At 37.7% G+C, this 27,570-nt stretch overlaps 1 protein-coding gene across 2 annotated transcripts; it reads right to left on the bottom strand.

Annotated features, from left to right (window-relative positions):
• Positions 1–816: 816 nt before the first annotated feature.
• AKAP3 (A-kinase anchoring protein 3) lies at positions 817–27,229 on the bottom strand. Of its 2 annotated transcripts, none has more exons than XM_045781166.2 (3): positions 27,134–27,229; positions 19,129–21,453; positions 817–972 (listed from the first exon to the last, which is right to left on the bottom strand). In XM_045781166.2, exons 1-3 carry the CDS (start codon positions 27,227–27,229, stop codon positions 817–819), a joined length of 2,577 nt encoding a protein of 858 aa, XP_045637122.2. The 2 variants fall into 2 exon arrangements, with proteins under 2 accessions (XP_045637122.2, XP_087711526.1); XM_087855400.1 differs by having other exon boundaries at positions 19,129–21,480.
• Between the last annotated feature and the right edge of the window lie 341 nt (positions 27,230–27,570).

The following is a 27,570-nucleotide window of genomic DNA, read 5'->3' on the forward strand; positions in this document are numbered from 1 at the left end:
ACCCCCCAAGGGTTGTAAAAAACCCCCAAAAGTTAGAAACCAAAGGAAAAAGTTTATAGAAAGATCAAAAATATAAAATTCCACAGAAAAGTCAGGATAAGAACAGAAAATCCCTCTTAAGTGGGGTGATATGGACATTAAATGAGAGAAGAGTCATAATAGGTGACTTGTCACAGGTCTGCCAGAAAAGTAAAGAACTGGCAACCGAACTCAGGTCTTCTGGACCTTTTTTGACACTAGGTATCTTCAACCATGGATAAAGTTGAGGGAGAAAATTGCAGAAAATGTTCTGCAACTCTACAGAGACAGGAGAAGAAGCCAAGTCCTCAATATCATAATTAGAATGATCTAAGTTGAATAGAAAATATTTTGTGATTTGCATGGTTATAAAGGCTAAAATAAATTGTGGCTTCTTATTCTTAGGAACACTTTAAGACAAGGGATCTGCAAGTTATGGCACGTATTGGATACAAAGAAACAGGATGAATGAACTTAGCTAGGGCCTCTCAGGCCAGCACTACTTTTCTTCTGCTATCCGTCTGATTATTTTTTCAGTCCTGAAATTTCTTTACCTTATTGTCCCATTGGATCCCAAAGAAACCAGACACCTGGAGCCCTTTAATTGTAATTTTTTTTAATTTTGTGTCCTTGCTTGCATGGACAGGAAAATCTGCAAAATCCAGTGGCTAGCATAAGATGACATGTCTTTGATGTGAGTGGTATGAAGATAATGTTAGGGCTCTGTAAGGATATGGACAGGGGAGCTGTGGAAGTAAGAAGGGAGGGGAAGTGGGGAAAGCAGTAGGTGGGCGCCGATCACAGGTTCACCATCAGCCAGTCCAGCAGCTGCAGCCGCGTAACATTTCCCACCGCCTCATCCAGCTGTCGCTCCTTCTCATAGCGCAGCACTGACTGCAGGACCTCACCTACACTGCGTCCTTTGTCCACAGCGGCAGCTGAGAGCTGAAGTAGCTGTGGAAAGGAAAGAAAAGCAGTAGTAAAGGGGCAGGCATCTCAGAGCAGACCAGAAAGGGCCTGCCAAGGCTAGAACACAGAGGCTGGGCAGACCTTGGAAAACTGCAGTAAAAGGGGCTCCAATTAGATGCTGAGAAGACTTCCCTAACTGGAAAGTATGCAGCCTGACAGAAGAGAGTTATATCATCCTTAAAGAAGAGATGTTAGCATCCACCTGCCCATCATATGGAACATACGGTTTCCCACCAAGACTTAATCTTGCTGCTTCCAGTGGGTGTTTGGTCAATGGTTGTCCTGTTTTCTAGGAATTCTAAAGTTCTTAAGTTCACTGTAATATCACAAAACAGACTCCATCATTGTCCCAAGACAAAACAAGGATAGGGGGGCAAATAGCCAGAGGACAAATGCACATGGTGCTTTCTATGCCCCACAGAACAGACAGCCTAGAATGGTAGAGCAGGAAAGCAGCTGAGAGATCCATTCAGTCCCTGGAAGGTGCGGCCCAGAGAGGTGGTGAGACCTGCTGGTAATAACAGTGCTAGAAATTAGCAGAGGCAACATGCATGCCCAGGTCTCTGAACCCTATGTTTAGCTCTCTCTCCAAGCTCAAAATGAGAAAAATTAGCCAAAGCAATCATTCTAGCCATATGAACACAGTACATTGCCATTCATCTAAGTAAACAGATTTTTATTTTGTGTATTCTGCATCTCATGCTCTGAGGGTCAAAAGGAAAACAAACAGGCCAAATGTCAGGAGCTTTTCCAAAAGAGGAAATTTCCGTGAAAGAAACTAAACTACATATGGTTGTTCATAAAACAAATGCAAGGACCAAGGCTTAACAAAGAGAAGATACAAAGAAGAACCAAATGAAAATTTTAGAACTAAAAAACACAAAATCCAAATGGGCTAAATAGAATGAAGATGAGAGATGAAAGGCAGTGAACTTAAAGACCAATTCATAGGGGAAAAAACACACCACACTGAACAACATAAGAGATTGATTGAACTTTCTTCAATTAAACCTCTTTGAAAAAATAAAGAGTGCTCAGGGGCCTGTGGAACAGTGCCCAAGGTCTTACATTTATGTCATTAGAATCCCAGGAGAGGAGAAAAGGGTGGTGCAGAAAAAAATGCTTGAAGAAATAATGGTTGAATGTTTCCCCAGTTTGCCAAAAGATATAACTGACAAATTCAAAAGCTCAGTGAACCTAAAATAAGATAAAATCAAAGAAATTCACTTTAGGACCTGTCAAAATCAAATTGCTAAAAATTAAAGAAAAAGAAAAAATATGAAAGCAGCCAGTTCTGCATTATTTATAAGAGAACAATTCAAATGACAGCAGATTCCTGATCAGAAACCACAGAAGTCAGAAGGAAATGACACGACACTTTCAAGCACTAAAAGGAACTGCCAAAACAGAATTATATAGCAAAAATTATACTTCAGGAATAAGGTCCAAAAAAATTTTCAGGTTAAGGAAAACTAAAAGAAGTCATTTCATTGCCAGAAAATGTGTTCTAATTCTTTAGACAGAAGGAAAATGATGTTAGAAGAAGGTGGGAACATCAGGAATGAATGAAAAACAACAGAAACAGTAAAAATCTCAATATAAATAATAAGTTATTTTTCTCAGTTCTTTAAAATACAGGCGTACCTGGAAGATATTATGAATTCAGTTCGAGACCACCACAATAAAGTGATATCACAATAAGGCGAGTCAAATTTTTTGGCTTCCCAGTTCATATAAAAGTTATATTTACACTATTAAGTGTGCAATAGCATGTCCTAAAAAATGTACATAATTAAAAATACTTTATTGCTAAAATATGTCAACCATCATCTGAGTTTCCAGTGAGTTTTAATCACTGATTACAGATAACCATAACAAACATAATAATGAAAAAGTCTGAAATACTGTGAGAATTACCCAATTTGACACAGAGACATGGAGTGAGCAAATGCTGTTGGAAAATTGTGCCAAAAGACTTGCTTGACACAGGGTTTAAACATAACCTTCAAATTTGTAAAGAATGCAATATTTGCAAAGCACAATAAAGTGAAACAAAATTAAAAGAGGTATGGCTGTATGTTTTGTAATGAGAGCAAAAATAACATTGTCTAAGGATTTTCACAATATATGTAAGATTATATAAAATAACCACAACATAAGGGGGAAGGTAATGAGACTATATAGTAGTAGGATTTCAACACCACAGTTTAAGTGGTAACTATTGATTCTACATAGACTCTGAAAAGTTAAGAATGTATGTTGTAATCCTTAGAGAAAACACTTAAAACACAACACAAAGACATGGAGTCAAAAACACAATAAATTAAAATGGAACACTAAAAACAAATTTAAATAATCCAAAAGAAGGCAACAAATGGGAGAAAAGGGAGCAAATTAGAACAATGGACCCAAATCCAAACATATCAATAATTAGGCTAAATGCAAATGGTATAAACACACCAGTTGTCAAAATGGATTAAAAAAACATGACCCAACTATATGTTACCTACAAAAAAAACTCTCTTCAAATAATACAGGTAAATTAAAAGTAAAATTATTGAAAAAAATGTATCATTGGAACATCAATCAAAAGAAAGCTAGAACCTAAACATTTATGGCAATTGATTTTTTATAAAGGGGAAAGATAATTCAGAAGGGCCAGATATCAGGGCACCTGGATGGTTCAGTTGGTTAAGCATCTGCCTTCAGCCAGGTCATAATCATAGGGTCTTAGGATCAAGCCCTGGGTCGGGCTCCCTGCTCAGCAGGGGAGTCTGCTTCTCCCTCCCCCTCCACCACTCATGCTCTCTTTCATGCACTCTCTCTCAAATAAATAAATTTTTAAAAAAGGGCCAGATACCCATTTGTCTTTCTATCAAATGATGCTGAGACAACTGCATATCCATTTGCAAAAAATGAACTTAGATGCCTACCTTGTTATAGACAAAAATGAACTCAAAATGGATCACAGACTTAAATATAAGAGCTGAAATTATCAAACATTTAGGAGAAAATCGTCATGGCCTTGGGTTAAGTCAGGGTTTCTCAATCTTGCACTATTTACCTTATGGGTCAAGCAATTCTTGCAGGCTGTCCTGTGCATTCTAGGATGCTTAGTAGGATTCTTGGTCTCTACCACTAGACCCAAGTAGCAACTCCCTCACAGTGGACACAACAAAATATGCCTCTAGCCATAGCCAAATGTCCCCTGGAGGCAAAACTGCCTCCAGTTGAGGGTTAGGCAGAGATTTGTTAGATATAACATCAAAAGCACAAGCAATAAAGGCAAAAAATGATAAATTAGATTTTTATCATTAAAAATTTTGCTCTTCAAAAGACTCCATTGAATAAAAAGACAAACCACAGACTGAGAGCAAATGTGTGCAAATCATATACACCTGATAAAGGACTTGTATCCAGAATATATAAGGAATTCTTTTTTTTTCCAGAATATATGAAGAATTCTTATAACTTGATAACAAGAAGAAAACAACCAAATCAAAATATGGGCAAAAGATTTGCACAGACAACTCACCAAAGAATATATATGAATGGCTAATGAACACACAAAATAATGTTCAACATTCTTAGTCACTTTAATGTAGGTCCATCAAACTAAATCTACAGTGAGATACCATTATAACAGCTATAACAAAAAAAAGGATAATGTTGATGAGAATGTGGAGAAACTTAAACCCACATAAATTGCTGGTGGGAATGTAAAATGGTACAGCCATCTTGGAAAAGTTTGGCAGTCTCTTAAGAATTATATTTACCTTAAGATGTAGCAATCCCACTCCTTGTTAGCCAAGAGAAATGAGAACACGTCCACACAAAGACTTGTATGTGAATATTTATAGCAGCATTATTCATAATAGCAAGGAAGTAAAAACAATCCGAATATCCATTAGCTAGAGGATGGATAAACGAAATGCAGTATATTCATTTCATGAGATACTATTCAGCAATAAAAAGGAATGAACTGATACATACTACAACATGGATAAACCTCAAAAACATTATGCTCAGTGTGAAGAGCCAGATGTATAAGAGCCATAGTTTATTTTATGTTATGGCTCCATTATATAAAACGACAGAGAGGTAAATCTGTAATGATAGAAAACAGGTAAATGGTTACTTGTGGCTGGGGGGCAGAAACAGAAATGCACCCTAGAAAGTTCCGAGATAGAGAAATAAGGAGTCTCTAGTCTTATCAGATATTAAAACACATTATACAATAACAGTAATTAAAATGGTATTCTATTAAAATATTAAGAGTAGACATTTCAATGGAACAGAACAAAAAATTCAAGAAAAGAACCAAAGACAGGTAGCCATCTGGGAAAAAATAAGAGGTTGCATTCGTACCTCATACTTTGTATAAAAATGAATTGAAAATGGATCACAGTCTTAAATATTTTTAAAAAATCATAACAGTACTAGAAGAAAACATGGGTAAGTTCTGTTAATATGTTATAGTGTATGATGTTTTTTAAAATATGACACAGAGGGGAGAGAGGGGTGGGGGATTGGGATAGGCCAGTGATGGGTATTAAGGAGGGCATGTATTGCATGGCACACTGGGTGTTATACGCAAGTAATGAATCATGGAACTTTACATCAAAAACTAGGGATGTACTGTATGGTGACTAACATAACATAATAAAAAATTATTATTAAAAAAATGACACAAACTCCAGGAAAAAACTTTAAAAAATTACTTAGATTTGACTACAGAAACATTTGAAAAATTCTATATGGCAAAAACAAAATAAAACAATACAAATGACAAAAAATATCATAAAGGCTAATTTTCTTACATATATATACAACTCTTAACAGATCAATAAGAAAAAGACTAGAAACCCAGTAGAAAAATGGGCAGAGGTTTTGAACAATTTATCCATGAAAAAGGAAATTCAAGTGGTTCTTAAACATATAAAGAGATATTTACCCTCATTCCTAATAAGACAAGTGCAAAGCAAGGCAACATTCAGCAAAGATCAAAAGTTTGGTACTCACTGTTGGAGAACGGGAAATGGGCACTCTCATATTGTTTTAATGGGTGTGCAAATTGGTGCAAACTCTATGGAAGGCAATTTGGAAATATATATCTAATAAATGAATACATGTTTCACAGACATCTTGAATTCCTTTCCTAGGTATTTGGCACATACAGCGATGTTTGAATCTGTGCATTCAGCATTGCTTTTGAACAAAATATTAGCAACTGAAATGTCCATACATAAGAAAGTGGTTAAATAGAGTATCTTCATACAATAGTATGTAGCCACTTAAAAAAATGTAGCAGGTCACCTGGGTGGCTCAGCTGGTTAAGCATTTGCCTTTCGCTCAGGTCATGATCCCAGGGTCCTGGGATAGAACTCCACATCGGGCTCCCTACTCAGAGGGGAGTCTGCTTCTCCCTCTGACCCTCCCCCCTCCTCATTGCTTGTGCTCTTTTTCTCAAATAAAAAGTAAAATCTTAAAAAAAAAGAATATGACAGCTTAATATGTTGCAGAACAGAATATATATATATATATATATATATATATATAGTACTAATATTTGTGACTTAAGGAACAAAATATATACCTATAAGTATTTGCTAGCATATGCATATATATTTCTGGAAGGATAAAGAAGAAATTGATCAGAAAGTTTTTCTCCAGGTAAGGAAATGGGATGGGAGATAAGGATAGAAAAAAACCTTAATTTTCACTATGCCCTTGTGCCTTTGGGTTTAGTACTATGCACATATTATCTATTCAAACATGGATACAAATTTGTTTAAAGGAATTGGGTTTATGGGCATTCCAGGGTTACTACATCAGCAGGAGAGTATTTCCATATATTAATTAAATCTCCATTCAAAAAAAAATCTCAAATCACTCTTAGGTAGTTTCTTTGATGTATACTTCATCCAACTTTTGTTAAAAATGTACTGATATTCAATGCAAATCTACTCATTAGTTGAAATTTGGATGTGCTGTTGCCCACACTTTCCATTTTTTTAGATGATCATCTTTATCTTTACAGTGGGCAGAGGTGTGTGCGTGTGGAATGCAAGTATATTTTCTTCATTTGGATAAGTATATTATAAACATTCTAGCTCAAAATAATATAAAACAGAATGTATTATGTATGTTATGTATGCTGAGTTTGACTTACAAGATGGGTATAGAACAAAAACATTTCACACATTATACACATGAAAGCTATGCTCCTTTTTAGATTTTTTTTACCAGCTTTTGTGAAAATAGTCCCCTCTGTTAATTGTTATGTACCAAAATAGTTGTCTCTTTTACAGACTGGGAAAACCGTAAAGACACAGAACTTGCCAAGAACTCAGGGATGTGTCTCAGATTGGAACCCCATCTTCTGTCCTCTAGCCCAAACTTAAATGTGCACACATATGACCTGGGGATTTGGCTAAAATTGAATTTCTAGTTCAGCAGGGGAGGAGTGGAGCTTCAGATTCTGTACTTGCAAGAAGCTCCCAGGTGATGTCCAAGCTGTTGGTCCACAGACCCACTTTGAATAGCAAGTCTATAAATCATACAGTTTCTTGTTTAGTAAAGCCTTATATGGATATTATATCATCCCATGTCTCCCCAGGCATCAGATAAATCAAGTAACCCAGTTTTAAGTATTACTAATACCATTTATTAAACAGAAAACATCTCTTCTTCCACATCCCCTGGTTTCTATGAGGATGAATTATTTTTATAAATAATTCCAGCTTCTTGTGCCATGCTTACTACTTAATTGGTGTTATTCCATTTCTCTCAGTTGAGATGAAATCATCAAAAGTCCTAAGTGCTTCTGTGTGTGTGTGTGTGTATGTGTGTATGTGTGTGTGTGTGTGTGTGTGTGTGTGTGTTGTAAGGATGCTCTGTGTCTTAATTCCTCTACATTATTATGAAGCAGCAACTTGCATAAATACTCATGCTTTCCAGCCTCAGAATTTCCTTTCAGAGGAGAATTCAAAATGACAGCATAAAGGGACCCCGAACTTATCTCCTCCCACAAACACAACAAATCTATAGCTACATAGGGAATAATTCCCTCTGAAAAGTATCCTAAAGCTAACTAAACAGTGTTTCTATAAAAAGGAATAAAAGAGCCACATCAAGATGGATAGGAGAAACAGGGACATGGTCTAGCAATAAACCCGACCCTAGGCATAGTGACCTACAATCAGGAGGAATCTCACAAAATGGAGCTTGTCCCTGAGGAATGAGGGGTCTGTGCCCCATATCAGGCACCCCAATCCTTAGGAACTGCACCAGAAAAATAAGCCCCCAAAGTGTCTGGTCTTAGAAACCAATAGAGTAAATCATGGAAGGAGCCAAGATGCCCTTCAACAGATGACTGGATTAAGATGTGGTCCATATATATGATGGAATATTACTCAGCTATCAAAAAGAACGATTTCTCAACATTTGCTGCAACATGGACGGCACTGGAGGAGATAATGCTAAGTGAAATAAGTCAAGCAGAGAAAGACAATTATCATATGGTTTCTCTCATCTATGGAACATAAGAACTAGGAAGATCGGTAGGAGAAGAAAGGGATAAAGAAAGGGGGGTAATCAGAAGGGGGAATGAAGCATGAGAGACTATGGACTCTGGGAAACAAACTGAGGGCTTCAAAGGGGAGGGGGGTGGGGGAATGGGATAGGCTGGTGATGGGTATTAAGGAGGGCACGTATTGCATGGTACACTGGGTGTTATACACAACTAATGAATCATGGAGTTTTACATCAAAAAACAGGGATGTACTGTATGGTGACTAACATAATATAATAAAAAAAATAGAATAATAATAAAAAAAGAAACTAATAGGGTTTACCTCCAGGAGAACCAAAAAGCTATAGGAAATGAAAAATTTGCTCTTAAAGGGTTTGCACACAAACCCATTCATCCTGGAACCTGGCATAAAAGCAAGAGTTTGAGAGTCTCCTAGACTGTATGCAAAGGAGACTCATTTCTTCATCTGCCAGAGAGGCAGAAAGCTTCTGGTACTCTCTCTGGGGATGAAGGCACTGGCAGGAGCTGTTTCTGTGTTTTTCTTCTGCCTTTTTGGTGCCAGTACTGGTGGATGCTATTCTCACACCACCTCCTAGCCTTCTAGCTCCAGTGGGAGCACCCTGTTCCTGCACACTGCAGCCACAGCTCACCATGCCACAGCCAGTGGGAAGGCACAAACCACAGGGGGGATGCTCTTTGAGAACCTGGTTCTGGTGGCCAAAGGGGATTGCATTTCTGGGTCCAATGGGTCTAAAACAATCAGAGAGACAGTCTTTGGCAAGCTACTACCCCATGGCACTGCACAGACAGCAGACTAAAACACATCTCCAGTCTTCATGTGGAAAAGGCCTATATTCTTGTCCTGGGGTTTCAGCCTGAGGGGCAGGCTTCACATTTGCCACACACGCAGAGGTTGCAGAGGCACCCCCAAGGAACATGGGCTGGAAGAAACCATATTTGCACAGTCCTTTGGCCTTGCCACAGTTTGTTGATACTTCTTTAAAAGGAGGTTATGCACATGTCTAAATACATGATTTTTGCAACTGTTGCCCAGGAATGCCTCCAGATCTCCTAGCCTGGAAGTCATCAGGGATCACAATTGTGGACCCATAAGATTGTACATATTTACATACCTTAAAAGCTGCTGCCTGACGATCTCGCTTACAATTAACTTGAAACTAGGAACTGTCTGAGATCCCTCCCTTTGGAACACTGACAGGTCTTGGCACACCCTCAACAACTGGGACCTATTAAGAACAAATCAAGCTACTAATCAATGAGATACCACCTCACACCAGTCAGAATGGCTAAAATTAACAACTTGGGAAACAATAGATGTTGGTGAGGATGCAGAGAAAGGGTTTTCTTACACTGTTGGTGGGAATGCAAACTGGTGCAGCCACTCTGGAAAACAACATAGAGGTTCCTCAAAAAAGTTAAAAATAGAACTACCCTATAACCCAGCAATTGCACTACTAGGTATTTATCCAAAGGATACAAACAGTGATTTGAAGGGGCACATACACCCCAATGTTTATAGAAGCAATGTCCATAATAACCAAAATATGGAAAGAACCCAGATGTCCATCATCAGATGAATAGATAAAGAAGTTGTGGTGTAGGGGCGCCTGGGTGGCACAGCGGTTAAGCTTCTGCCTTCGGCTCAGGGCGTGATCCCGATGTTATGGGATCGAGCCCCACATCAGGTTCCTCCGCTGTGAGCCTGCTTCTTCCTCTCCCACTCCCCCTGCTTGTGTTCCCTCTCTCGCTGGCTGTCTCTGTCTCTGTTGAATAAATAAATAAAATCTTTAAAAAAAAAAAAGAAGTTGTGGTGTATATATTATGTATAATGGAGTTTTACTCAGCCATCAAAAAGAATGAAATGTTGCCATTTGCAAAGACATGGATGGAGCTAGAGGGTATTATGCTACATGAAATAAGTGAGTCAGAGAAAGACAAATACCATATGATTTCACTCATATGTGAAATTTAAGAAACAAAACAGATGAATATAGGGAAAGAGAAGGAAAAATAAAATAAGATAAAAACAGAGAGGGAGACAAACCGTAAGAGACTCTTAACTATAGGAAACAAACTGAGGGTTGCTGGAGGGGAAGTGAGTGGAGGGGGATGGGGTAACTGGGTGATGAACATTAAGGAGGGCACTTGATGGAATGAGCACTGGGTGTTATATGCAACTGATGAATCCCTAAGTTCTACCATGGAAACTAATAATAATACAGTATATGTTAATTAAATCGAAGTCAATTAAAAATTTTTTTAAAAAAGAAAATCCCTGAGGTCTGAGAAACAACCAAAAGCTAGGGCACATTTGAACAATAAGGTTCATCTCCTACATGAGACCACTCCTTCAAGACTGGGAAAGATAGCTCTTTCACCTAATACCTAGAAACAAACACAAATACCTAGAGAGTCAAACAAAATGAAAAGATGGAGGAATATGTTCCAAATGAAAGAATAAAACAAAATCTCAGAAAGAAACCATGGTGAAATGGAGATAAGTAACCTAGTAATCTACCCGATAAAGAGTTCAAAGTAATGGTCATAAAGATGCTCACCGAACTCAGGAGAAGAATGGATAAACACGGTGAGAACTTCAACAAAGAGACAGAAAATATAAGAAAGTACCAGGTAAAAGTCAGAGAGCTGAAGAATTCAACAGTTAAACTGAAAAATACACTAAGGGGTTCAACAGACGATTAGATGAAGTAGAACAGATCAGTAACCCAGAAAACAGCACTGGAAATGACCCAATCAGAGCAGCAAAAAGAAAAATGAATTTTAAAAAATGAGGATATCTTAAGAGACATGCAGGACATCAAGCAGAATAACATCTTCATTATAAGGGTCCCAGAAGGAGAAGAGAGAGAAAGAACAGTAGAAAACTTATCTGAAAAAGTAATGGCTAAAAACTTTACTAACCTGGGGAAGGAAACAGACATCCAGCTCCAGGAAGCAAGGAAAGTTCCATATAAAATAAACCCAGAGAGATAATTTAATTTATAATTAAAATGTTAAAATTTAAAGATAAAGAGAGAATATTAAAACAGCAAGAAAAAAAACAAACCACTTTTCTCTTAGAAAAGAAAATAGAAGGGAGCCCCCATAAGACTATTGGTAGATTTTTCAGCAAAAACTTTTCAGGCCAGAAGGGAATGGTATGATATATTCAAAGTGCTGGAGGAAAAATCTTCCAATGGAGAAGAGTCTACCTTGTACGGTTATCAATCAAAATTGAAGGGGAGATAGAGAGTTTCCCAGAAAAGCAAAAAACTAAAAAAGTTCATTACCACTAAACTAGCCTTATAAGAAATGTTAAAGGAACTTCTTTAAGCTAAAAACAAAAGGCACTAACTAGTAACAAGAAAACATATGAAAGTAAAACTCTCACTGGTAAATGCAAATGTAAGTAAAGGTAGTGTATTAACTACTTATAAAGGTAATATAAAAGTTAAAAGATGTCTTGAGGAACCTCCATACTGTTTTCCAGAGTGGCTGTACCAGCTTGCATTCCCACCAACAGTGGAAGAGGGTGGAACATAAGGAATAGTGAAGAGGACCACAGGGGAAGGGAGGGAAAACCAAATGGCAAGAAATCAGAGAGGGGGGGCGCCTGGGTGGCACAGCGGTTAAGCGTCTGCCTTCGGCTCAGGGCGTGATCCCGGCGTTGTGGGATCGAGCCCCACATCAGGCTCTTCCACTATGAGCCTGCTTCTTCCTCTCCCACTCCCCCTGCTTGTGTTCCCTCTCTCGCTGGCTGTCTCTATCTCTGTCGAATAAATAAATAAAATCTTTAAAAAAAAAAAAAAGAAATCAGAGAGGGAGACTAACCATGAAAGACTCTGGACTCTGGGAAACAAACTGAGGGTTACGGAGGGGAGGGAGGGGGATGGGGTAACAGGGTGATGGGTATTAAGGAGGGCAGGTGTGGGGATGAGCACTGGTTGTTATACCCAACTAATGAATTGTTGAACATTACATCAAAAACTAATGATGTACTGTATGACTAACATCACCATACAGTACATCCTGGTTTTTGATGTAAAGTTCGATGATTCATTAGTTGTGTATAACACCCAGTGCACTATGCAACACGTGCCCTCCTCACTACCCATCATAAAAAAAATTTTTAAAAACACAAAAGTAGCAAAATTAACTGTAACTATAATAATAGTTAAGGGACATACAAAATAAAATGATGCAAAATAGGACATCAAAAATAAATTGAACATGGTGGAGAGTAAAAGTGTAGAATTTTGAAAATGCAGAATTTTATTTTATTTTATTTTTTTAAAGATTTTATTTATCTATGTGACAGAGAGACAGCCAGCGAGAGAGGGAACACATCAGGGGAGAGGGAGAGGAAGAAGCAGGCTCCCAGCCGAGGAGCCCGATGTGGGACTCGATCCCGTAACACCGGGATCACGCCCTGAGCCGAAGGCAGACACTCAACGACTGCACTACCCAGGTGCCCCTGAAAATGCAGAATTTTAAAAAGGTGCGCAAACTTAAGATGCTATCAACTTAAAATAGACTGTTGTATATATAGGATTTTACATGCAAACCTCATGGTAACCATAATGCAAAAATCTATAATAGATGCATATAAGACAATGAGAAAGAAATCTAAACATAACACTAAAGAAAATCACTAAACCACAAGAGAAGAAAGCAAGAGAAGAAAGGAACAGAGAAGAAGTTCAAAAACAGAAAGTAATCAACAAAATGGATAAGAAAATCAAGACCCAACTCTTTGTTGCCTACAAGAGATTCACTTCTTCTAAGGACTCACACATGGGGCTCAAATAAAATCAGAAATGAAAGAGGAGAAGTTTCAATTGATACCACAGAAATAAAAAGGATCATAAGAGACTACTTTGAATAATTACATGCCAACAAACTGAACAATCTAGAAGGAATGGACAAATTCCTAGAAACATATAATCTTTCAAGGCCGGATCATGAAGAAAATCTGAATAGACCGATTACGAGCAAGGAGATTGAGTCAGTAATTAAAAACTTCTCAAAAAACAAAAGTCTAGGACCAGATGGCTTCACTGATGAATTCTACCAGACATTCAAAAAGATTTAATACCTATCTTTCTCAAACTCTTCCAAAAAATTGAAGAGGAGAGAACACTCCAAACTCATTTTACAAGGCCAGCATTATCCTGATGCCAAAACCAGATAAGGCACCAGAAAAAAGGAAAATCAGAGGCCAATATCCCTAATGAACAAAGATGCAAAATCCTCAACAAAATATTAGTAAACCAAATTCAACAGTACAATAAAAGAATCATATACCATGCTCAAGTTTATTCCAAGGATGCTAGGATGGCTCAACATTTGCAAATCCATCAATATGATATACCACACTAACAAAATGAAGTATAAAAATTATATGATCTCAATAGATGCAGAAAAAAACATGTGACCAAATTTAATATCCAGTTATGAAAAAAAAACACTCAACAAAGTGGGTGTATGAGGAACCTACCCCAATATAATGAAGGCTATATATGACAAGCCCACAGCTAATACCATACTCAATGTTGAACAGCTGAAAGCTTTTCCTCTAAGATCAGAAACAAGATAAAGCAGCCCACACTTGGACCTTTTTCAACATATTATTGGAAGTCCTAGCCACAGCAGTTAGGCAAGAAAAAGAAATGAAGGGCATCCAAATCAGAAAAGAAGAAACAAAATTGTCTCTAATTACAGATGACATGGTAATATGTATAGAAAACCCTAAAGACTCCAACAAAAACCTGTTAGAACTAATATACGAATTCAGTAAAGTTGCAGGAAAAAAATCAATATACAGAAATCTGTTTTGTTTTTATACAATAATAACAAACTATCAAAAAAAGAAATTAAAATTCTTTAAAAGAATTTAAAGAATTAAAAATCCCATTTACAATTGCATCAAGAAGAATAAAATACCTAGAAATAAATTTAACCAAGAAAGTGAAAGAACTGTGAAATGAAAATTATAAGACACTGATAAAAGAAATTGAAGATGACACAAATAAATGTAAAGATATTCTGTGCTCATGGATTGGAAGACCTAACATTGTTAAAAATGTCCATACTACCCAAAACAACTACAGATTAAATACAATATATCAAAACCCCAGTGGTATTTTTCACAAAACTAGAATAATTCTAAAATTTGTACAGAACCATAAAAGACTCCAAATAGCCAAAGCAGTCTTGAGAAAGAAAAAAACAAATCTGGATGTATCATGTTCCCTGATTTTAAACTACAAAGCTATAGTAATTAAAAGAGTATGGCATTGCCATTAAAAACAGACATATACACCAATGGAACAGAATAGAGAGCCCATAAATAAACCTGTGTATATATATATAGTCAATTTATAAAAAGAAGCCTGGAATATGCAGCAGGGAAAGGACAGTTTTATTTAATAAATGGTGCTGAGAAAATTGGACAGCCACATGCAAAAGTATGAACCTAGACCACTATCTTACACCATGTAAAAAATTAACTCAAAATGGATTAAATACTTGAATGTAAGACCTGAAACCATAAAATTCCTAGGAGAAAACATAGGCAGTAAGCTCCATGACATTGGTCTTAGCAATTTTTTTTTGAGTCTGACTCCAAAGGCAAGGCAAACAAAAGCAAAAATAAACAAATAGGACTACATCAAACAAACTTCTGCAGAGCAATGGAAACCATCAATAAAATGAAAAGGCTGAATGGGAGAAGGTATTTACAAATTTACAAATTACACATCTGATAAGGGTGTAATTCCAAAACATATGAAGAGCTTATACAACTCAACAACAAAAAACAAGCAACCTGATTAAAAATAAGTCATACTTCAAGCTATATTACAAAGCTGTGATCATCAAGACATCATGGTATTGGCACAAAAACAGATACATAGATCAATGCAACAGAATAGGGAGCCCATAAATGGACCCTCAACTCTATGGTCAACTAATATTCGACAAAGCAGGAAAGAATATCCAATGGAAAAAAGACAGTCTCTTCAATAAATGGTGATGGGAAAATTGGACAGTCACATGCAGAAGAATGAAACTGGACCATTCTCTTAAACCATACACAAAGATAAACTCAAAATGGATGAAAGACTTCCATGTGAGACAGGAATCCATCAAAATCCTAGAAAAGAACATAGGCAGTAACCTCCTTGCCATCAGCCACAACAACTTCTTTCAAGGCGTGTTTCTAAAGGCAAGGGAAACAAAAACAAAAATGAACTTTTGGGACTTTATCAAGATAAAAAGCTTCTGCATAGCAAAGGAAACAGTCAACAAACCTAAGAGGCAACCCATGGAATGGGAGAAGATATTTACAAATGACATTTCAGATGAAGGACTGGTATCCAAGATCTAAAAAGAACTTATCAAACTCAACACCCCCCAAAAACAAATAATCTAGTCAAGAAATGGGCAGAAGACATGAACAGACACTTCTCCAAAGAAGACATACAAATGGCTAACAGACAGATGAAAAAATGCTTAACATCATTAGCCTTCAGTGAAATACAAATCAAAACCACAATGAGATACCACCTTACACCAGTTAGAAGGTCAAAAATTAACAAGACAGGAAACAACAAATGTTGGCGAGGATGTGGAGAAAGGGGAACCCTCTTACACTCTTGGTGGGAATACAAACTGGTACAGCCACTCTGCAAAACAGTATGGAGTTTCCTCAAGATATTAAAAATAGAGCTACCCTATGGCCCAGCAACTGCACTACTAGGTATTCACCCCAAAGATACAAATGTAATTAAAAGAATGGGCACATGCACCCAAATGTTCATAGCAGCAATGTCTACAATAGCCTAACTGTGGAAGAAGCCAAGATGCCCTTCAAGAGATGAATGGATAAAGAAGATGTGGTTCATGTATACAATGGAATATTAGGCATCAGAATGGATGAATATCCACTCCAGGAAATAAACTGAGGGTTACAGAGGGGAGGGGGTGGAGGGATGTAACAAGGTGATGGGTATTAAGGAGGGCATGTATTATGATGAGCATGGGGTGTTATACCCAACTAATGAATCACTGAATATTACATCAAAAACTAATGACATACTATATGTTGGCTAACTGAACATAATAAAAAAAATAAGTCAGACAGAGAAAGATAAATATTACATGATTTCATTTATATGTGGAGTCAAAAAAACCAAAACAAATGAATAAGCAAACAAACAAAAACTAAACAGACGCTTAAATACAGAGAAAAAACTGAGTATTGCCAGAGGGAAAGAAGTTGGAGGATGGGCAAAATTGGTGAAAGAGATTAAAAGGTACAAATTCCAGTTATAAATTCATGGAGATGAAAAGTCCAGCATGGGGAATGTAGTCAATAACACTGTGATAACCTTGCATGTGAAAGATGCTGACTATACTTACTATGGTGAGCACTGAGTAATGTATAGAATTGTAAAATTACTACTTTGTACACCTGAAACTAATACACTGTGTGTCAACTATATTCAATAATAATACATTTAAAAATACTGTAACAAAAAACGGGCAGAAGATCTGAATAGACCTTTTTTTTGAAAGAAGACAGATTGCCAACAGGCACATGAAAAGATGCTCAATATTACTAATTATCGGGAAAAAGCAAATCAAAACCACAATAAAATATCACCTCACAACTGTCAGATGGCTATTACAAAAAAAAAAAGGTAAGAAATAACAAATGCTGGAGAAGATGTGGAGAAAAAGAAGTCCTCATACACTGTTGGTGGAAATGTAAATTGGTGCAGCCACTGTGGCAAATAGTATGGAGATTCTTCAAAAAATTAAAAGTAGAACTACCATATGATCCAGCAATTCCACTTCTGGGTATTTATCTGTAGAATACAAACACACAAATTTGAAAAGCTATATGTACCTCTATGTTTATTGCAACATTTTTTACAGAAGCCAAGATGTGGAAATACCCCAAGTGTCCTTTGATGGATAAGTGGATAAAGAAGGGCCCTGTGTGTGTGTGTGTGTGTGTGTGTGTGTGTGTGTGTGTGTGTGTAATGGAATACCGCTCAGCCATAAAAAAATGAGAAAATCTTGCCAGTTGTGACAACTTGTGGGTGGACCTTGGGGGTGTTATGCTAAGTGAAATAAGTCAGACAGAGAAAGATAAATGCTGTATGATTTCACTTATGTGTGGAATCTAGAAGACAAAACAAACAAATAAAACAAACAAAAACAAACTCATAAATACAGAGAACAGCCTGGTGGTTACCAGAGGGAAATTGGATTGGGGTGGGTGAAATGGGTCAAGATCTGAATTGTGGGGTGATGAACTAGACCTATGGTGATGATCACTTTGTAGTATATACAGATATTGAATTATAATGTACACCTGAAACTTATATACAGGCATAAACTTGTTTCATTGTGTTTTGCTTTATTGCACTTTGCAGATACTGCGTTTTTTACAAAGTGAGGGTTTGTGACAACCCTGCACCAAGTGAGTCTATTGGTGCTATTTTTCCAAGAGCATTTGCTCACTCTGGGTCTCTGTGTCATATTTTGACAATTCTTGCAATATTTCAAACATTTTCATTCTTATTATATTTGTTGTAGTGACCTTGACTAGTGATTATATTTGCTAAGAGCTCAGATGATTGTTAACATTTTTAGCAATAAAGCACTTTTTAGTTTAAGTATGCACTTAAAGAAATAATTCATTGCACACTGGGAAACCAAAAAATTCATTTGACTTTGCCTTATTGCAGTGGTCTGGAACAGAATCCTCAATGCCTTTGAGGCCTGCCTGTAAAGTTATATACCAATTTTACCAGACACACGCACAATTCTCTTCAGTAAGCAGTTCCAAGGCCTCACTGGGAAGAACAAGGAGTTAGAAGGCATGCACTTACCTTTATCAGTAATAACAGTGATAAATTGATTTTCCATCTGCCTTATTCTTTAGTCTTACTTCTCAATTGACAGAACTTAGAGTAAGGGGAAGAGGGATGTTATTTATTGAATCCTGTCAAATCCCCAACCCTTCCTAGACAACCAGCTGAGAGAATAATGACAAGTTTGAAAGGGTGTAAACCTAGATTCTTTACCCTAACCTCCCACCCCCTCAGTACATTCCCGGGATGCCTCCAGCAGCTCCTTCTGATTCTTAAGACAACATGCTGTTCTACCCAAATTTCAGCCTGAGGCTCACACTTTTGTCTGACTCGTTTGCTAAATCTCTTAGAGGTTTTTCATCTGTGCATTCCTATCAATATATGCAGAAAAAATCAGATTTGATTTATCACATATCATACACATGATAAATCAATATCACATTACACATATATACAAACATATCCATCCATATATATACACATATATAAACATATCCTTCTTTTTTCCTTTTGATATGCCTCTTATTGGGCAAAATCCAATTTTACTTTATCCATTATCTCTGCTAAGAGCCATCTTCAAATTCTCACTGTCCTCCTCCTCCTCTTCTGGTAGCTATCTTCCCATTCAGAAAGCAACAGAACTTAAAACCCTAATTAACCCCTAATAAATCGTCCCAAATTCCTCTGACTCTACTTGCTTACCTTCTCTTGGATTCCTTCATCGTCACCAGCAAAGTACAAAATAGGGACATTGAGTTCAGAGGCGGCTACCCACTGAAGTACGGCTTGGAGTTGCTTGTTCTGAACTGTATCACTTAGGCTATGATTGCTGACAATCACTTTGGGTGCTGCACATCCTTCAGGAGGCTGCCCTGATATACCTCTCAATTCATTATGGATAGCTTGATAGGCATTCTGCAGGAGAGTCTCTGCTGTCCCTGTGCCCTTCACTGGCAAGCACTCATATAAACTATCTGGGAAGGCAGAAGTTGGCCTGCTCGCATCCCCAGACTTATCATCTCCCAGCTCTGCCAAAGGAGAGTCACAGGATTTGGCTATAATGAGACATAACTTCATCACTGAGTCCATAAGATGTTCTACCATTTGTCCATTCATGCGGCCATCTAGCTGGCTAGCAACCATCTTGGTCAACCCAGCAAAGGTACCACCAGCCTCATCGCCTTCACTTAATTTGACGGGAGAAGGGGTTACAGGTCTTTCACACTGGTGGCTATATTCTTCCTTAATTGGCTGTTCTGGCACCTTGGGTTCAGAGCTATGGTCATTCTTGAAAATGGTCTCACCTAGTAAATTCCGGATGAAGTTAAAGAAAACACTCATTAGATCCTTCTTTTCTGCTTCTTCTTGGTCACCTCCCATTTGAGGAGATTTAGGGCTGGGCTCATCAGAAACTGTAGGGGACTTGTTGGCAGGCAAGTTGGTGCTGCCAGCAGCTTCAAGGAAGCTCTGTGCATCCATGCTTCCTCCCTGGGCCAGGTGATATTGAATCAGAAGTAAGGCAGATACAATCAGGTCCTTGGCCCAGGAGTCTGAATCACACATAAAATTCTCAGGTTTCTCTTGGTGGTGCATAGGGGGGGTGAGGTTGCAAGTATCCAGAGGATATCCCAGAGGAATGTCTGGTACAGGCTTGTACTGTTTGTTGGGAGCTGCAAATGTTGCCCTTTGGAAACCTGGAGATTTTCCTTCTTTTTGTTGATTTTTGTGCCAAAAGGTCAATCCCTCTTTGATAATGTGTTCACCCAGAGTTTCGGCACAAGACTTCTCCTTCTCTGGTTTGGATGCAGGAGAGTACATTTTTTCCCTCAATTTACCTTCAGATTTCATGGTTGCAAAGTTTACATTTTGGTTTTTAGGGTCACCCATTCCTTTCATCGACACAAGGGAGTAACTCTCAGACTTGTCCTTAGTTTTCCTTATATTTTCAGGAGGTTTCTTTGCAAACATTACAGTGTATAGCTTTCCCAGCATGGCATCCATGATATCTGTGGCCTTCTGGCTTCCGTGAGAGAATAAACTTCTTTTTACAGCTGAGACAAAGTCTGAATCAGTCATGAGGGTCCCTGTGACATTGTGGAGGTTCTTCATGAAGGAGTCAATAAGATCTGAGACGACCTCTTTTGCATGCTTGAGCAGTACCTTCTTTAGCAAAATGGTGGCAATGGTTGTATCCTTCACTTGGATTCTCAGTGTCTTCATGATGGAAACCATCATATCAGATACCACACTGTTAGCATAGGTCATGATCCCTTGACTAACAGAAGCTGTAAAGTCATCAGGTCTTTCTTGCCCTCTAAACATCCTTCTCTCCCCAGGTAAGGACCTTCCACCCTCTTTGGCATCACCTGCATTACGAGATTCAAACACCTCCTTGTAGAAGAAAGACTTCTTAGAAGCAGGCTTGTCATCTGGACCCTTGCTTTCCTTGGTGCTCTCCTTGATCTTCAGAGTGGTCTTATATTTCAAATTTGGGGGACTCTGTAATAATCCTGAGGCTCTGTCACCAGAGCCTGGAGCCTTATCTGAGGTAGCATTCTTGGAACATGCAGAGACAGTCTCGTTCACTAGTTCTGATGCCACCATACTCAAGCTTTTCTTGGGTGTGTGTTCATCTCCCATGTACAATGACTGATGGACACATTTGTTTTCAGAGCCATCTATCCTCTCATTGATCTCCTTGCGGGCCATGGCTATGACTAGATTTGTGAGGCGATTAGCATAGAAGGAAACTTCATCTACTGAACTCCCATTACCAAGTTGGACACTGCGGCCCTGAATGGGGTTCTCTCTGTGAGTCATCTCGAAATGCAATCTTCCTGGACTGCCCTTGGTGGTGGTATTGTAATAGTCCACAGAGAAACCCTTGCGGGGGTCTCCTAAGTCACTCATTTCCCTGCTCAGTGAGGATTCTCCAGGCTTGAACTTAATATCTTGGAACCCTGCTGTACTTTTTTCCAGGTCTCTGCGGAGCCAGCTGAGCACTCTGATAGGATCAGTTGACGCTTCCTTAAAAACAGACAAGGATTCATCCGACTATAACAAAGTAAAGATATGGAACATTCAGGACAACCTCAAAGATTAGTTACAAAAATGGTCACCTTTCTCAAGGCTTAACTGCTTTATCACCACAATAAAAGTAATCAACATTTATTAGGTACTTAGTATGTATCAGGCACTGTTCCAGTATTTTAAGACTATTATTTCACTTAGCAGTATTCTTTTTATTAAAAAAAGATTTTATGTGTTTATTAGAGAGAGAGAGAGAGTATGAGTGACAGGGAGGGGCAGATGGAGAGGGAGAAGCAGACTCCCCACAGAGCAGGGCTCCATCTCCATTTTCTGATTCTAATTCTCTTGGAGCTATGTTACAACTTTGTAGATAACTGATAGCAATGCAATATAATTCTTGTTTATACATGTTAATTCTGACCAGAGAAGGTTGTACTGTAGAAAAGGTCAGTTTTGCCCCCATTTGTACATTCACTTCAATATTTCTAATCTATATATGTGGTTCTTCTCTTTGATTCTCCTTTGAACCTCACCAGTTCCTTGTTAATGATTACAACGTTTACCATGAGTTTATTTTAATTTGATTAATTTGAGAGAGAAATTTAACTAATTAAATTAACTATAAGAAAATTAGAGAAATAGAAAAATTAGAAAAATAGAGAAAATTAATTAATTAACTAATTAATTTGAAGTAGGCTCCACATCCAGCATCGAGTCCAACGCAGGGCTTCAACTCTCAACTGTGAAATCACGACCTGAGCTAAGATCAAGAGTCCAATACTTTATGGACTGAGCCATCCAGTCTGAAAACCACCATGAGTTTATTTTTATACATATATGAAAGTCATTATTTCACCTTCTCTGAAAATGATCTTTTAACAGTTTTGGAAGTCTTTGCCAAGATGTCCAGCAGATTCACCTAACAGAGATAAAAATCATCTTGAGGGAAGTGTACACCAGGTGCATCTTTTCTTTGACCCCAGAGGTGAATCCAAGGTGGCAATAGAACTTTGCAGACATTGTTTTTTCTAGTTTTAATTTTTCTCTGTACTAATTATGCTTTTGGTTTTCATTTTGGTTCCTGATGGCCAATAACCATTGGTGGCAGTAGTGACCAAGAATTTGGTTTTTTTGTGGGGCGCCTGGGTGGCTCAATCATTAAGCGTCTGCCTTTGGCTCAGGGGGTGATCCCAGAGTCCTGGGATCGAGCCCCACATCAGGTTCCCTGCTCCTCTAGGAGCCTGCTTCTTCCTCTCCCACTCTCCCTGCTTGTGTTCCCTCTCTCGAAGGCTGTCTCTCTCTCTGTCAAATAAATAAATAAAATCTTTAAAAAAAAAAAGAATTTGATTTTATTATTTGACCATTTGGTGATCTCTTTAATGGATTGTTTATAGAGATCTATTCTCTGTTGGGTAGGAGACAATGGACAATTTGTTTTGCTAGTATTTTTTGCCCATCTCAAAGCAATTAAGAATTTCGTGCCCACTTGGAAGTTAGAAGAGCTCTTTGATTTCTGGACAGGCGAGTCTTGTGTCTCTGTCTTTTGATGCATGGCTGAAAGTTTACTTTTTTACGGAGATTTAATTGATATACAACATTATATTAGTTTCAGGTACACAATAAAATGATTCAATATTTGTATATATTGCAAAATGATCACCATAAGTCTAGTTAACATTGCTCACCACACCATAGTTCAAAGTTATTTTTTTTTGTAATGAGAACTTATAATATCTACTTTCTCTGCAACCTTTCAAATATACAATATGGTATTAACAACTACTGTCACTATGCTGTACATTAAATCTCCAGTACTTATTTATTTTAGAGCTTGAAGTTTATACCTTTTCACTCTGTCACCCACTTTGCTCACTCTCACACCACCCACCCCTGGCAACCACTTATCTATTCTCTGTATCTAGTAGTTTTGTTTTTTAAGACTCTACATGTAAGTGAGATCATACAGTATTTGTCTTTCTCTGTCTGACTTATTTCACTTAACTTAATACCCTTTAGGTCCATCCATGTTGTTGCAAATGGCAAGATTTCCTTCTTTTTATGGTTGGATAATGTTCTATTGTGTATATATACCACATTTTCTTTATTCATTCATCCATGGATGGACACTGAGGTTGCTTCCATGTCTTGGCTATTGTGAATAATGCTGCATGAAACATAGGGTGCAGGTATCATTTTGAAATAGTGATTTTGTTTCCTTCAGATATACACTTGGAAGTGGAATTGCTGGATCATATGGTAATTATTGTTAATCTTAATAATTTCCTCAGGTGATTGCAATTAATATTAAATGAGATAATATGCACAAGATTTGTACTCTTATAGTGATGTATATAAGATAATACTACTTAAACATTTCAAATTAAGATTAGATTTCAGAAGAGGTAAGAGTAGAGAAGTCAATAAGCTAGATTTTTAGAAAATGCAGTGGAACACAGTTAACCATCTGTGGGAATACTAGGGAATAAAACTTGACCATATATGTATGGGGAAGTAGTGCTCTTGGTGAAAAGAGACATCCACGTCTCCACATCCATGAAGGAGAATTTAAAAAGGATTAAGGGGCTTAATTTTCTCTCCTCAGCTATCTTCTGCTCCAGTACCTTAGCTTGAAGTCAACATATGTACCTACCATCTTATTCTTCACCTCTAGCTCTGCTAAAAATACTTTATGAAATTTTCTTTGACCACTTCCCACTTTGACCTGTTCTTTAAACACCTTTAGCAATTGTTGTCAGAAAATCCATTTGGCAAATTATCATGAACTTCTTATATTTAGGATCTACTGGTTATTTAGAACTTTTCAATAATTTTTTTATTTTCACACGTATATTTTTTATTTTCCCAAATTAATAGTAAGGTCTATGAGGGCAGAAATTGTTTTTTTCTTTCTTTCTTTTTTAAAGATTTTATTTATTTATTTGAGAGAGAGTGAGAGAACGAGCAGTGGAGAGGGTCAGAGGGAGAAAGAGAGACAGAAGCAGACTACCCACCGAGCAGGGAACCCAATGCAGGGATCGATCCCAGGACCCTGAGATCATGACCTGAGCTGAAGGCAGACACTCAACCGACTGAGCCACCCAGGTGCCCTTTCTTTCTTTCTTTTTCTTTCTTTCTCCCTTTCTTTCTTTCTTTCTTTCTTTCTTTCTTTCTTTCTTTCTTTCTTTCTTTCTTTCTTTTTCTTTCCATCCCCCAGAGTGCTCCTCCTTTTATGAAAAATTATGACTTTTTAAATTTGATTTAGTATTGGAATTCATCTATCTTTTGTTTTTCTACATGAAAGAGCAGAGGTAAATAAAAGATCTAATAGACACAGTTTTGGTTGGCATTTACTCTATAGTAATTGGATATTTATTATCTACATGTCTTAATGTCTTAGATTTGTTAGTGTTTTCTCTCTTAGGCTACGTAAGATATACCAAATAGATTTTGGGTAAATAGAGGATGAATCATATAACATAACATGCAAATAGGTGTTTGATAAATATTAATACTAAGGATGAGAATTGCCATATGATTCCATTGGATTGTGAGATCCTTAAAAAGAATTCTTTCTAATTTGTTTTTTTATCTCTGACCCTAGGACTCAGTACAGAGTCTATGCCAGTTATCCATGACTGTCTCTCAACTCCAAGCCTACCCTTCTTTGCCTTGCTCTGTGACACTGGAACAGGACCCCTCTAAACATTTCTTCTTTGGCAGCTGGCTTTGTTAGTAGAGGGCACTGGGGAGACACTGCACTTCTGGCCCACTTGAACCCTCTGGCAAGTGTCTTCTTCTTCTTCTTCTTTTTTTTTTTTTTGATTTTTTTAAATGATTTTTTATTGTATTATGTTAGTCACCATACAGTACATCCCCGGTTTCCGATGTAAGGCTCGATGATTCATTAGTTGTGTATAACACCCAGTGCACCATGCAAATGTGCCCTCCTTACTACCCATCACCAGCCTATCCCATTCCCCCCCTCCCCTCTGTAGCCCTCAGTTTGTTTCTCATAGTCCATAGTCTCTCATGTTTCATTCCCCCTTCTGATTACCCCCCCTTTTCTTTATCCCTTTCTTCCCCTACCGATCATCCTAGTTCTTATGTTCCATAGATGAGAGAAATCATATGATAGTTGTCTTTCTCTGCTTGACTTATTTCACTTAGCATTATCTCCTCCAGTGCCGTCCATGTTGTAGCAAATGTTGAGAACTCGTTCTTTCTGATAGCTGAGTAATATTCCATTGTATATATGGACCACAACTTCTTAATCCAGTCATCTGTTGAAGGGCATCTCGGCTCCTTCCACGATTTAGCTATTATGGACACCGCTGCTATGAACATTGGGGTGCATATGGCCTTTCTCTTCACTACGTCTGTATCTTTGGGGTAAACACCCAGTAGTGCAATGGCTGGATCATAGGGTAGCTCAATTTTTAACTTTTTAAGGGACCTCCACACTGTTTTCCAGAGTGGCTGTACCAACTTGCATTCCTACCAACAATGTAGGAGGGATCCCCTTTCTCCACATCCTCTCCAACAATTGTTGTTTCTTGCCTTGTCTATTTTTGCCATTCTAACTGGCGTAAGGTGGTCTCTCAGTGTGGTTTTGATTTGAATTTCCTTGATGGCTAATGATTTTGAACATTTTTTCATGTGTCTGTTAGCCATTTGTATGTCTTCATTGGAAAACTGTCTGTTCATATCTTCTGCCCATTTTTTGATTTGTTTATTTGTTTCTCGTGTTTTGAGTTTGAGAAGCTCTTTGTAGATCTTGGATACCAGTCCTTTATCTGTAGTGTCATTTGCAAATATATTCTCCCATTCCGTGGGCTGCCTCTTAGTTTTTCTGACTGTTTCCTTGGCTGTGCAGAAACTTTTAATCTTGATGAAGTCCCATAAATTCATTTTATCTTTTGTTTCTCTTGGCAAGTGTCTTCTGCCCCAGCAGGCTAGTGCTCCTGTGGCAGCCACACTCTCTCCAAAGATATCTGAAGTCGCCTTGGCTGAAGGAGAAGAGAGCTTCTGTGGGTTCTTAGTCTCTTCCTGTTCACTCTCTGGCAGCCTAGGGGTAGGGGCTGCTCTCTATACTTGCTAATTCTGGAATTCTTAGAGTCCTCTTTTACAGCTTTTAGTAGTTAACTTGTTAACTATCTTTCACCAAGTTTTTTAATATCACATTATTTGCTATGGTTTCCATCTTCTGACAGGACCCTGACTTACAGTGCCTTATACTAAGTACTTAATAAATGTTTGTTGAATGATGACAGCAGAATGATAATGTTACTTAAATAAGAGCTTACAGTGCTAAGAATTTTGAGGCATCCTACATTTCAGAAAATAGTTTCTATGAACTTTGTAGACATTTGTTTGAAGTACAATCCCTTTCTGTTTGAAAATTAAGGAAAATTTTAAAACTGTAAAATATAGGTTTTGCATTAATTATACTATACTTCTTCTATGAAAATACCATATATAGGATTTCCCCCCAAAAAACGGTATGGATAAGAATTTTTTGTTCTAAAGCAGTTCATGTTTTCCCCCCAAAATTTCAGGTTAGTAGTAAGTTAAAGTAGTAAGTAAAAGAGGTGGGTAGTGGTGGTGGAGTTCATAAGTCTATTCTTAATGGTATTCCACTTTTTCCTAAATTAGTATTTATAAAGAGGTAGACCCTTACCATTTTCCAGTCCTGGGGTTGGCTGTCTCCAGGTGAATAGACATCAACTTTGCATACTCCATTTTGGCTTTGTAACCAGTCAACCCTATCTGACATCTGGAAATAGAAAAAAAAATGAGAAAGGGTCATGAAAAGACATGTTACATGAAATTAAGGAGAAATAAGACAAATGGCCCAGGTGTGGAAAATAGGAGCAATGCTTTCAATAGAGACCTGTCTCAAGAGTTACTTCAACCCACGGAATTCTAGATCTCTTCATTCTCATTCTCAGTTCTCAATTGCAGGAAGATTTCTTAAATATATGTATCTCTAGTACTGAGGCCAGTGCCTGGTATATGCTAGAGATGCTTAATACAGATTTGTTCACGAATGAACCTATGTAGCCTTGTCCTGCTCTATGTGTCCTTGCTTGACAGCCTTTCCACATCCTGGATTTT

The sequence above is a fragment of the Ursus americanus genome, chromosome 25 (assembly GCF_024610735.1).
Source record: "Ursus americanus isolate L20-20 chromosome 25, mUrsAme1.1.p, whole genome shotgun sequence".
Classification (NCBI taxonomy): domain Eukaryota; kingdom Metazoa; phylum Chordata; class Mammalia; order Carnivora; family Ursidae; genus Ursus; species Ursus americanus.